Source organism: Vigna umbellata, chromosome 7 (genome assembly GCF_029865625.1).
Source record: "Vigna umbellata cultivar VRB3 chromosome 7, Vumbellata_1.0, whole genome shotgun sequence".
Lineage (NCBI taxonomy): Eukaryota > Viridiplantae > Streptophyta > Magnoliopsida > Fabales > Fabaceae > Vigna > Vigna umbellata.
This window is the reverse complement of record NC_142171.1, coordinates 32,489,898-32,503,012: the sequence shown is the minus strand read 5'-3', so window position 1 is coordinate 32,503,012 and position 13,115 is coordinate 32,489,898. Positions and strand designations below refer to the sequence as shown.

Sequence of the window (13,115 nt, the reverse complement as noted above, 5' to 3'; positions counted from 1 at the left end):
AAGCTAAAGCACCTCAACCTTCAACCCTTTCAAACCAACCAAACTTGACTTGACCTTCAATTTATTCTAACTTGGTTTAACCTTCAGTTCGAACCAACTCATCTCGACCTTCAGTCCAAGTCAACTCAACTTGACCTTGAACCCGATTCGACTCACTTTAACCTTTAACCAAATCGACTTGCCTCAACCTTCAACTTAAGCCTATTCCACTCAACCTTTATCTGATACCAGCTTAACTTGATCTTCAGCGGGACAACTTGCTTCGACCTTCGGTTCAGGCCAACTCATCTTGATTCTTCAATTCGAGTAAACTTGCAATTCAAGTTAACTAACCTAGCATGGAATAAATCTAACTCAAACATGAGTAAATCTAACTCAAACTGAACTTTACCTAGACTTAACCTAGACAGAAGACTTAACTTGCACAACCTATTTCAACTTTATCTATAAATTATTTGGATCTAAAAATTAATATTAATTGAAATAAATTATATATATAGTTTTAGATTTATTTTTTAATTTTCTGAAAGTCATAAAATAAAAGAGTAGAACAAACTAAACTTATTTAACATGCATCAGTCTTACTTTTGACTATTGCTTTAGACAATCTCACATTTATTATCTGCACCCTCACAATAATATAAAAAGATTCAAATACTTTCGCCACAAATTATTGTCCTTGCTAGTAACAAGCCGCTGCAGAGAAAGAAGAAGAGAGATAATGTTGCAAAATATAATGAGAGAGAATATTCTGTTCAGAACACATTTTATGTATTTCGAAAATAGATTTCATGTAGAGTGTTCAAAAGATATATATATATATATATATATATATATATATATATATATATATATATATATATATATTCCAAAAAGTTTATTTTAGAAATTTTATTTCAGAAAGGTTATTCCAAAATACATTTTTATAATGTAGATATTTCAAAAATTTTGTTCAGAAAATTTTATTTCCAAAAATTTTATTCGGAAAATTTTGGAAAACTTGTTTTTAAAAGTTTTTGAAAGATTTTAGAAGTCACTTTATGAAGGGCAAAATGCTATTTTGAAATTTGAGCGGGTGTGCAAAGAAATTATGTGGTGCAGATGTCTATTTTTCATCACCAATTTAACAATTAAAAATCAATCAGTATAAAATATGAAATAAAAAACATAACATTAAAAGATCATATATTTATCCAATTTCTTGTTGTGTAAAGCATTAAATGACTGCCACATGCTACACACCCCATTTCCCATTAGTCACACCGAGATCACCTTTCAGGTTTATCCTTCGTCACCAGGACCTCCAAGCCAACCCATATGAGCAAACATCAGCTACTTTTCTCTCGCACTGTCTAACAACTCTAGCTCAAATGGAAATCATATTTGTACCTTCTCTCTCCCTTGCAAAATTCCCAAAGTCTCAAACTTTGTGGAATTCACCACTCTCGCTTCACTGCAAACCCACCTCAGTTGCTTTCAGTTCAGTAACCCACCATCATTTGCCCAAGTGCTTTCTGTTGCATCCACAATCTGGTGTTAGATCCATAGCAAAAGAAAAGCAGAACCTTGGAGTTGTACATGCATCAGAGGCTGCATCCTCAACAACAACCCCTACAACAAATGCCAATAATGCAGAAAGATGGCTTCTTGAACCAGTTGGTCAGTTACATCTTTCTCCTCTATAGAACCCTTTCTACAAACTAGAGCTTTAAATAATCCCTCTACAATTTTCTGTTTTCTATAAACTAAAAATCTTGCATACAATGTGCTTGGAGTTATGCAGATAGGATCATAGGAGAGTGTACTTGAACATGGAAAATTGGTGTTTATTTTTATTGATATGAACCCTTTTTATGTAGGGGTGGTGGGGAATTGTACTGGTCTATATTATGAGATGTTTTATAATTATGTACCCAATCTAGGATGCAGCATGCACACCCTTGATGACTGATGAGCACCTGTTACTAATTCCTAAAGGTTTCAATATGAAACAAAGAAATTCATGTTAGAATTTTATCCCAGGATTCCTTTACGTTTCTTACAGGTTATTCAATATTAGAGGAGTTATATAATTTGTCAAAAAAGGTGGTGACACCCTTCAATAGATGATTGAAAATCCTGTGGGAAAATTGGGAATTCCCTGCCAGAACAACTTTGAGATTTGCCTAGTAAATAGTTCTCACATTTGGTATAGTGCTCACATTTGAAATTTTGAAGACAGATGATATTATTTAAAGGACATTGGACCATAGTTTTATTTGTTTGGGAGGGTTTTCTTTTTGTTTGTTTTAGTTTCTTTAACTAGGGAGAGGGTAACTTTGTCATCTGAGACCTGTTAAAATACAAATGAATTGTTTGAACATGGTATTTTGTAAGATCCATCACAGTTATGCATGATTTTTCTTCAGAAAAATTGAGAAATTAGTTTGGAAAATGTAAGTTACAACAGCAGCAAAGCATTTGCCACTTGGTGGAGATGGCTAAATATTATGTTCTGTACTAAACCAATTCTTCAAAGAATCCATTTTATCATAGAGCCTTTTCATCAGTTTCATTTTGAATCTATTTTGGTTCTAATCCACCTTTTTCTCTAACTATTGGGATATCCTCTGTTTGATCAACTCTTTCAACTGGATTCTGTTAATCTTTTTCTCTAATGCCCAAACAATCTTGGGCTCAATTCTACTATCTTCTCAAATGTTAGATACCAATAAACCTTTATCACTCATCAATGCACTTAGCAGCCTTTATCATATGCTCTTGTGTTCTCCAATATTTAATACAATATAGCGTCATTAGTCTTGTGGTTGTGCAGTGTCAAAGTTTCTGTAGTTTTTTTTTTCTTGTTAGTAGACCTTAGTTGGTTATTTTGTTAGAAAACGCTCTTCTATTAGTTGCTTACTGCTTTCAAAACTAAACAAAACAAAACAAAAAAACTAAGATAGAGATCCCACTTTTATTTCAGAAAAGAGAATTATGTGTCACTAAAGTTAAAAATTACATGATTATGGATTTGGTTGGATGAATTTTTCCATAAATTCTTTTAGGAAGAAAAAATAAGAAAAAACTTCAAATTAGCTTCTTCACGAGCTAAAATTAATTTATTCATACTCTAATTTGTAAAAAAAGAAAAACTAAAAACTGCATAACCAAAGAGATTTGGATTTATGTTAAAACAGAAGAAGCCTAACACTTTCTTGGCCTAATCTATTCCTCATTCTTCAGCACACTCTTGACTCAGTCCAATCTGTTATATTGTTATGTTTGCTTTAAATATTAGTAGGTTCTAGAATGTTTTAGTTGTATTTGCTTATTTTGTCGTTTATGTTATCCTGGCTGATCCCTATCCAAAATGGTTTTTCACTTTGTATATATATTTTCCCTGTTGGGATATGCAAGATAGAAGAGAATATTTCGTGTACCTTCTTTTGTCATGCTCTTTTTCTCCTTTACATGTGTCTGAATTTAACCCAGAAAAGAGACCTAAGGGCACCTAAAACCCAAAACATTAAGACATTAATATTGTGAGTTTTCTCTTTATATATTGCTCATCTTAGCCATCTTCACTTGATGTGAGACTTTCAACTCCACACTTAATTCCTCACACTTTTTTTTCTGGTCTGATCACTTATTTAAGATGACATTATCATCTTTGCAACCCACCCTTACTATATTACTCTCATGCCAGCCCTTTATTTCTCGACATTCATTACCATAATAAGCATCATCACTTGTCATATGGAGTAAAATTTTTCTTTTAGCTTAAGAGACACCTTTCCATCTCCAATAACACCAAAACCATCCCTTGATTTCATCCACCCAGCTTAAATCCTTTGATTTAAATCTCCTTCTATTGCTTGTCACTTTGTGTGGTGGATCAAAGTCACCTAAAATGTGTGACTTGTAGTATAAAATAATCTGCATTTTTTTTCTCGAAGTCAGTGCTAGTATATGTCTTGTTGAACACTCATTCTTTATACTCTATTGCAACTATAGTTAACAATAAGATACTAGGAAAAGCCCAAATACGGCGAATTTTTTTCGTTGCCGTCGGAAAAAGTAGAAGTCCCACTCCTATTAACATTGGAACTGGGAATGGAATAAAAGGTATGATCCATGAATATTGATGTGTATATTCCATACAATAAAGAAAAAAATTAGGATTCTAATGAATTTTGTTTCTTAGGTTTTTCTTTTATCTTTTTTGTATATTGCTAGTTTGATACATGGACATTTAATATTCTGGAATGTTCTAAGCTTCCATGACTGCTTGAAGGCTAACGAATGGTCCACCAATCTTTTTGCCTCGGAAAGACTAGTCAATATAACAATCTTTGCTTCTTCTTTGATCTCAAACCTTTCAAGTTAAGCATTAAATAAGAAATAAATGGTTTAACTTAAGATTTTGATGGGGCTAGCAGTCCAAAATAGGAATCTGTGAGGTTTAAGGTAAGAGGCCCAAAGGTCCACCACTTTAAGTATTTGTTTTAATATGATTTTCTTTTTGTCAAGATTAACAAGGCTTTTTATTACATTGGAAACATAATGAATGTTATTTGATAGGAGATGGTGATACAAGGCACATAGGGTACAAGGTTGAGATGCCAGGTGTATATGAAATTGCTTCTGTAAGTAATTTTATGATCAATAATATTGTGTGGCCTAGTATATTTCTGAATAACTGGCTTTTGAATATGTAGAGTGAGGTGACTGTTGGACGTGTACCAGACAAAGCTGATCTAGTAATTCCAGTTGCAACAGGTATAGTGTTCCATTTCAGAAAGTAATAAGGTTGGAAAAATATATAAATCCATTACAAGTTTTTCAATCTGTTAATGATTAATTAGCAATTGATTTTAACTTCATATCTTATTTAGTTGTCTACGCATAAACTTTCTTGTTCGTCCCATTGACTCTCTTCAATCGGTTATAAATTTTGTTCAAAATTATGATTTTCTTTGTCTAGCAAGTTATATGATAATACTGAAGAAGATATTTGTCTATTCATTTAGTTGAACATTTATTATTCTTTGTGAACAAAGTTATAAAGTACTCTACAAAGAGAAAAAAAGATAATGTGTGATGAGAGAAAGAAAAGTTTGACATAGAAGCAATAAGAAAAAAAAGTCTTTCGATGGAAATTCATTGCACCAACATCGTTGGTGAAGAAAATGCCAAGTATTTGAGAACTTACCATATGAGATAGATAAAGAAAAAGTCTCAAGGTTTGAAAAAGATTGTTTAATAATAAATTTTTTTCATTCTACTAAAAAGTCTCGTGAAATCTTTTTATACCTTTTGAAAATGAATACCACCAACATATTTCTTATAAATAGTAGAAAAATATCTACTTATATGACCGACTTTCATTGTCCCCTTTAAAATTTTCGTTGAATACCAAAATAAAATGTTTTTTTAAAATCTTCTGAAATCTCAATTTAATACACCTAAAATTGTTGTCCTCCTTAAAAGATCATAATTGTCCTAATTTAATGACACTAGACATGTTATATCGTTTTCATTGAATATCATAAAACCTTTTATTCACAAATCTTTTAAAACTCTTTGAAATCCTAATCAGCTAATGTACCTGAAGTATAGTAATAAGTAATGTGAGGATTCATAAAGATTGTGGATGTCACATAATTCTTCAGACATAAAATATCTTGTTTGGTACAAGATCTCAAAATAAGAGATTGTACTATTTTTTGAGTATAAAGTCCAAAGATTTCAAAAGACTTGATTTAACTTTTGTCTATGGATATCTGAAGTTACAGGTCCCAAGGATTTGATAATTGAATTTTTAAGGTATGGAAATAAAATATTATAAAGGATGTTTGGAATTTAAAAGGTTATATGATATTTGCAGTGTCCGGTGTGCATGCACGGATTCAGAAGAAAGAAGGTAATCTTCTTGTCACAGATTTGGATAGCACTAATGGGACATTCATTAATGACAAACGTCTGAGACCTGGAGTAGCTGCAACTCTATCACCTGGGAGTTCTATTACATTTGGTAACTTTTACAAACTTCTAATTTTTCACAATTTTTTATTATATTTTAATAATATTTAGGATGTTAATGAAATGCAATAAATTTAATATGTTTGTAATTTTTAAATTTTAATTTAAAATTAGAATTTGTTTCTAAATTTTTATATATTTTAATTTTCAAACTTAAAAAGTTAAATTAATATAATTGTTTTAATATAATGAAGCTAATTTTTTTATGTATTAAATAATGGTTTATGATGACATTTGACTGTTTATATAATTTATTATATTTTAACTCAATTATCAATCCGAAATACTATTTAATACAAAAAAATTAATATTATTAGACAAAATAACTATATTTATTAAAAACTAAAATATTTTAAAATTTTGAAGAAAAGACGAATTTTAACTTTATGTTTAAAGATTAAAACATGTTTAATCTTAATATATAAAGATACATGAGTTTTTTAAAAGAAAAATCATTATTCAAATCCAAAAATTAGACATCGTAGCATATTTTGTCTGTCATTACAAATCTTACCATGTTTCAAAATGATAAATTGCTTATTTGTGTCCTCATCTTATATTTTATATGAATTTTGAGACCTAATTGTTATTAACATTTACAGGAGACACCCATTTAGCTATGTTTCGTGTATCAAAGGTGAAAAATGCGAAGGTTGCTGATACAGATGGGCAAACTGAAACTGAACTAGACACAAACAAAAAAAACGATGATACCGAAACAAGTTGAACATCAACTTCTAGTGTTCATGTTTATAGTTAAAATAAACAAATGGTGAAAATTTTGACTTTGGTTAATTAACACAATTAATGTATAATTCAATCTTGGTTTTAAAACGTTGATGTATACTTGTTAACAGGTTATTTATGATTTTGTTTGAATTTAGGTAAAAAGAAAAAGGTCATCAAATTTATTATCCTATAGAAAATTAAGTGCTGAAATATATTATATGCAAATTTTAAAAATTTTGTTCTAAAATTTTGATCACCTAGTAGTAACTTTTCATCACAAAATCACTGAAATACTTTATTTTTACAGTTAATGATCTATTGAAATATATAATTTCATAATCATGTTCTTGACATACCAAACTTTTTTTTTTACATAAAAATTTTGTTTCAGCAATTCTAAACTTGCTGTTGATGTATGGTTGTCTAAAACAATTTATTGAAGAGACTTTTGTAATGCAAATTATTCATAGTATTTTTCTAACTTATATTGAATCTCTTTTTTAACATTCTAATAGGATTTGAAAATTTTATTCTAAATAGCTTTTTATTAGGTTGAAAAGTACTACAAATTTTGTCAATAATATATGGTTGGATCGTGATATTTAACAATAAATTTTTGATAATGTCATTGTTTCGTTTCAAAATTATTTTTAAAACCAAAATTAGGGATGTGGAAGGAGAAATTAGGTCGAAAAGGTTTTGTGGTTTCTCCCATTTCACTGTTGCAAAAAGGTTTGAACTCTCCTCATCTTCTCTTTGTTCTCTCTCTGATTTTTCTCCTTAGTATTTTTCTCCTTTCTCTCTTTGTTCTCTCTCTGATGCTTTCTCCTTTCCTCCACCACCTTTGGCATGGTCATGTTACCTTACATCTGTTTGGTGGTTTGTTGTTTCGATAGCTGAAACGCTCCAAATTTTAAGATATCACGGGTTATTAAAAATTGGTAAAATTTAATATTTGTTTCTGCTGAATGGGACCGGGAAAAACTCCTGCTGCCTCCGCTCAGAAACACTCTTCCTCTACCGATCGGTTTTTAGTCTTTCGCCTTCCTTACGCTCGTTCTCAGTATAAGTGGGGTGACCTGCAGGAAACATTCCGACGCTCAAGTCAGAATTGGTCTTTACAGGTCTATGTAATTGTAAAAAACAGAGAGTTTACCTTCTCCTTCGATTGTTATTTATATGATTTCAGAGAATATTACCCATTAATTTACCTCTTAATGGCTTTCAATGCTAATCTTAAATACTCGACAACGACCGTTACCTCATTAATTACACATTCATGAGCATTCAACCGTTGTCTCCAGCAAACAGTTTTAGAGTCCCGCTCGATCGGACATATTCGACTTGAGAAACCCGATCGGACATATTAGACTTTAGAGACCCGATCGGACATATCTGAACACACCCGGTCGGTTACTCCGCCCTCGGTAGTAACACAAGTCCCCCAAGCCCTAGCAAAAATACCTTTTTGCGCAGGGTTTTGGAGCGGTCTCCGTTCGGCTCTCCTCTTTCTTTGTCCAAGCCTTTAACCTGCTGACACTTGCTCTGGCGAGAACCGTAAAGTCATGACTGTAACTTTTAGGCGGGAAATGTAAAAAACGAAACGTCAGATCGCTTGAGCCGTCAGATCTTTCTACAACTGAAACGTCAAGTCGCTTGGACCGTCATATCTCTTGGCGTTTGACGCTTCAAATGTGCCAGTTGAATCGGTTTCTATCTTTGTATAAATACCCATACTTTTACCCTAATTTTTTACTTCAGTCTCCTCGCCGTCGCCAGCATCTTCTTCCTCCCTGCTTCCCTTCTGTCCTTCTCGTCTTCAACTTCTCAGGTAACCATGTCTTTTGACTTCTCCGGCGACGAGGGTAGGGGGTACGCCGACGATGACGTTGCCAGTCCATCTTCGTCCTTGGGTGCCATTACAGGTCCCGACACTAGGGCTTCTCCTTCAGGGAACTCCTCCGATCTATTGGTGGACAGTGATGCTCCTAAAGAAGTTGCCATCCATGTGGACTCCACCGGCGCTTGGGATGGGAAGCCCCGAGCTTGGCCAACTGTCCCCGGCTATGACTGGGTGCCTCACGAAGTTAGGCAAATTTCCTCTTCTTTTCACCATCGCCAGCCCTTCCGGGATTTAATCGGCCACATTTCTCTGGTCAAGGCGGCTGCCGACGCTAGGCATTTCAAACTAGCCATCTGCCAAATGACCGAGCGCGTCTGCCATGATCGGGGGAACTACCCCACCGACTTCTTCTATGTTTATGTCACTATGTTCAAAGATTTGAAGGTTCTCCTCCACTTCTCTGACTTCCAAATGGGTGTATTGAGAACGCTAAACGTGGCTCCCACGCAGCTTCATCCAAACGGTTAGGCCTTCATGCAAGCGTTCTCCGCCATCTGCTCCGGCATAGCCCTTAAACCGACTCCTGCAGCCTTCCTTTATTTCTTTCATGTGCAGCCTCACCAGTCCAAACCTTGGGTCTCCCTTCGAACAGTCGGGAACAAACACCTGCTGACCCTTTACAACAACTCGTACAAAGACTTTAAAGGGCAGTTCTTTAAAGTCGTGCCCAGAGAAATTGGATACCAGAGCTTCTGCTCCCCGACCAAAGAGGCCAAGTTTCCCTTCTACTGGACCAGAGATCCTCAGAAGGTCATTTCCTGGCCCAAGCCTCGGATGACTCCCGAGGATCTGGACTTGATAAATCAGCTCTGTCAGCTACCCCCTAAGTCCTCTTGCCGTGTTCTGATCAGTTTTCTAGGCAACAAGAACCTTCCATCTAATGTGTTCGGTAAGCTATTTTTGACCGCCTTTTGTTGAGCAGCCATTTGGAACTTATCTGAATTTTCTTCCGCCTTGCAGATTACCTGTCCAAAATGGATCCATCAAAGAACAGCACCTTTACCCGCCTGTTCGCCTAGAGGGGGGGCGAAGTAAGAAAACCGGGCGGGAGCTCGTCCCATGCCCCGTCCACTGTTGCCGCGCCTGCCACCTCCCTTCCAGTCCAAAAGGCGTCCATTCCTCTGCCCCCAATCGAGGTTGTTACCGATCAGGCTCCCCCGCTCGAGTCCACCCCAAAGAAAAAGGGGAAACGAAAGGCCGCTCGGGAGAATTCGACTGAGTCCAAGCATGCTAAGAGGGGTTTACCTGTTGGGCCTCCCCTCTCAAGGCTGCTGAGTCCAAACTCATGGGTGGCGAAGAGCATCCATTTTGACCTCTTTGTTGAGGAAAAGACCCTGGTCAGTGGGATGACTGAGGAAGAGGCCTCCAACATGGCTCTAGAGTTGACTGCGCGGTCGACCATGTGCTTGACCTATGCCCCCCAAAAGAGAGCTTCCGCTTCCACAGAGCTTCAAGCTCTTCAAGCGATTTTTGATTCCGCCTTCAAGGCTAACCAGGACCTGACCCTTCGCCTGGTCGAGACTGAGCGAATAGCGGCAGAGGACAAGAAGAAAGCCAACACTCTGTTGGTCGAGGCTCGTGCTACTCAGTGCCGTATGCAACGTTCTTTGGACGATGCTAAACTCGACCTCCAAAAGGCCACCTCTTCCAACACGAAGGTGACGGCCGAGCGGGATTCGCTCTAGGATCGGGTGACGAAGTTGGAGGCAGAAAACAAGCTTCTGGGTGATGAGGTGGTAAACGAGCATCTGCTCGGGTTTGATAAGGCTCTCGCCCAGTGTAATCTTCTCTTTCAAGTGCCTACCGACGATCCCCGCATCGATGTGAGCATGATGGTGGTGGATAATAAGCTAGTTCCAATCCACATTCCCCCATCCTCTCCTCCGGCCGCCCAGAATGTCGACGCTGCTGTCGAAGTGATAGGAGAGACCGATGAAGCGGAAGACCAATCCTAGGTGTTAGACATAGGATTTTACTGCTTTTTGTTTCAACTTTATCTTGTAACAACTTTTGAACTTAATGAATATACGCCTTTTTAGTCTTTGCTTTCTACACATTTCTTGTATTTTCCTGTTTTACTTATCAACTTTTCGCGCATAGCCTTTCGCTTCGTGCTTGGGTTGCCTCCTAGGAGTTCCGCTCGGTTTAGGTCTTAGGAGCTCTCTAGAAGCGTGTCCTAAGACCAAGGTGAGATTTCACAAAAGAAATCTGCCTCACTTGCTCGGCTGCTAAGACATGACGAAGATTTCGTGTGATAAACATAATATTATTAATATGGAATAATAAGTACAAAGCTCTTAACTGAAATAAAATTTTAAGTGGGATGCGTTCCATGTATTGGGTATAGCCTTTCCCGTCGGGTGCTCCAGGCGGTATGCTCCATTTTGTAAGTTTTCCACCACCCTGAAGGGGCCTTCCCAATTCGCGGCTAATTTTCCCGCCAATCGGTTTCGTCGGGCTTCAGCCGTTTTTCTCCACACGAGGTCTCCTTCAACAAATTGTCGAGGCCTGACCTTGGTGTTGTAACGCCTCGCCAGCAGCCTTTTCCGAGCCTCCGCTCGGATCATTGCCACCTCTCTTCGTTCATCCAGAGTATCTAGCTCCACCCCAAGCTCATCATTGTTATCTTGCAGACTTTGAACTCCCCTTCGTATGGTAGGTTCTCCTACCTCGACCGGTAACATTGCGTCCATTCCATAAGTAAGGTTGAACGAGATTTCCCCAGTTGTACCGTGCGACGTGCAATGGTATCCCCACAGGACTTCCTGAAGCTCATCGACCCAGACTCCTTTGGCATCTCCCAGCCTTTTCTTCAGCTCGGCGACAATAACTTTGTTGGCCGCCTCCACTTGGCCGTTCGTTTGTGGGTGCTCTACCGAGCTCGTGACATGTTTAATTCCCAGCCTTTTGTAAAATTCTCCTAAGCCTTTATCAATGAATTGCCGCCCGTTATCTGTAACTATGACTTTGGGAATTCCAAATATGCATATGAGCGTCCATACAAACTTTTGAACCCGAGCGGCCGTGATCGTTGCGAGCGGCTCTGCTTCCACCCACTTAGTGAAATAATCAATCGCTACTGATAGAAATTTCTTTTGAGCTCGGCCCACTGGAAAGGGTTCAACAATATCTATTCCCCATTGCGCGAACGGCCAAGGTGACATCAAACTGTGCAATTCTACCGGTGGTAGATTGAGATTCTTGCCATGCTCCTGACACTTCAAACATTTCTGCACAAATTCTTTGCAGTTCTTTTCCACCGTCGGCCAGAAATAGCCCTCTCTTATCACCTTGGCACGTAAGGCTCGTTGCCCTGTATGCATTCCACATGCCCCCTCGTGCAGCTCCCTCATCACATACTCGGCTTCCTCCGAAGATACACATTTTAATAAGGGTGAGGAGAATCCTCGCTTATACAGATCCTCCCCTATTAATAGGTACCGAGCGACCTTTTTTGCCTCAGTTGCCCGGACGTGCAAGCCACTCTCCTGCCTCTGAATAATTTCTTTGATGGCTTTTCTCCAATTAGGTCGATCGGAGATCTCGTGAGCTGCCAGACACTCCACCGAAGGGTTCATCATAACCTGCCTTATGACCAACGACAAGTGATCCTTCCCCTTACTATTGGCGAGCTTAGATAAGACATTCGCACTCGCATTCTGCTCCCTCGGCACATGCTTAAATTCCACCGTCTGGAATTGCTTCACCAACTCCTTTACCTTATGAAAATAACGAAGCAGCTGATCATCTTTGGTCTGGAAGCTCTCAGTCAACTGCCCTACGACCAATTGGGAATCCGTTCGGCATTTGACCGAAACCGCCCCCAAGTCCTTAGCCAGTTCGAGCCCGGCTATTACTGCTTCGTACTCGGCCTGATTGTTACTTATCTTGAACCGAAAGACAATTGCTTGTTCCACGACAAAGCCGTACGGTCCCTCCAACACAATTCCTGCCCCACCGCCGGACCGCTCAGAAGAGTCGTCCACATAAAGGATCCACTCTTGGTGGCATTCTTCTTCCCACGGTAACTCGACCGCGAAGTCGACCAAATGTTGCCCTCGGATTGACCCTCTTGGTTCGAACTAGAGCCCAAATTCAGACAACTCCACGGACCATCCTACAATTCTCCCGGCCAGGTATTGTTTGCGTAGGATTTTCGCGATCGGGTGATCTGTTCGGACTATCACCTGATGACTCTGGAAGTACGGCCTTAGGCGCCGTGCCGCCATCACCAATGCCAAAGCGATCTTCTCGACTCGCTTGTATCTGGTTTCCGCCGGTTGCAATGTTCGGCTAACAAAGTATACGAGTTTAAACTCAGGTTGCTCTTGCACCAAAGCTGAGCTTACCGTGTCCTCCGAGACCGCCAGGAACAGTTGTAGCGCATGCCCCGAATCAGGTCGTCCCATGACCAGCGGGCTGACCAATATGCGTTTAACTTCGTCAAAGGCTTGCTCCC

The 13,115-nt window shown here is 38.2% G+C and overlaps 1 protein-coding gene across 1 annotated transcript; it reads left to right on the top strand.

Moving 5' to 3' along the window:
* Positions 1–1,294: 1,294 nt before the first annotated feature.
* Positions 1,295–6,862, top strand: LOC124836599 (SMAD/FHA domain-containing protein). Its single transcript, XM_047311773.2, has 5 exons — positions 1,295–1,659; positions 4,564–4,628; positions 4,701–4,761; positions 5,870–6,016; positions 6,627–6,862. Exons 1-5 carry the CDS (start codon positions 1,371–1,373, stop codon positions 6,749–6,751), a joined length of 687 nt encoding a protein of 228 aa, XP_047167729.1. The 5' UTR covers positions 1,295–1,370; the 3' UTR covers positions 6,752–6,862.
* Positions 6,863–13,115: the final 6,253 nt, after the last annotated feature.

Coding starts and splice junctions, on each gene's coding strand:
- LOC124836599 (XM_047311773.2), top strand. CDS start 1,371: ATGGAAATCATATTTGTACCTTCTCTCTCCCTTGCAAAATTCCCAAAG. Junction 4,762..5,869: donor AGTAATTCCAGTTGCAACAG/GTATAGTGTTCC, acceptor TGATATTTGCAG/TGTCCGGTGTGCATGCACGG. Junction 6,017..6,626: donor TGGGAGTTCTATTACATTTG/GTAACTTTTACA, acceptor TAACATTTACAG/GAGACACCCATTTAGCTATG.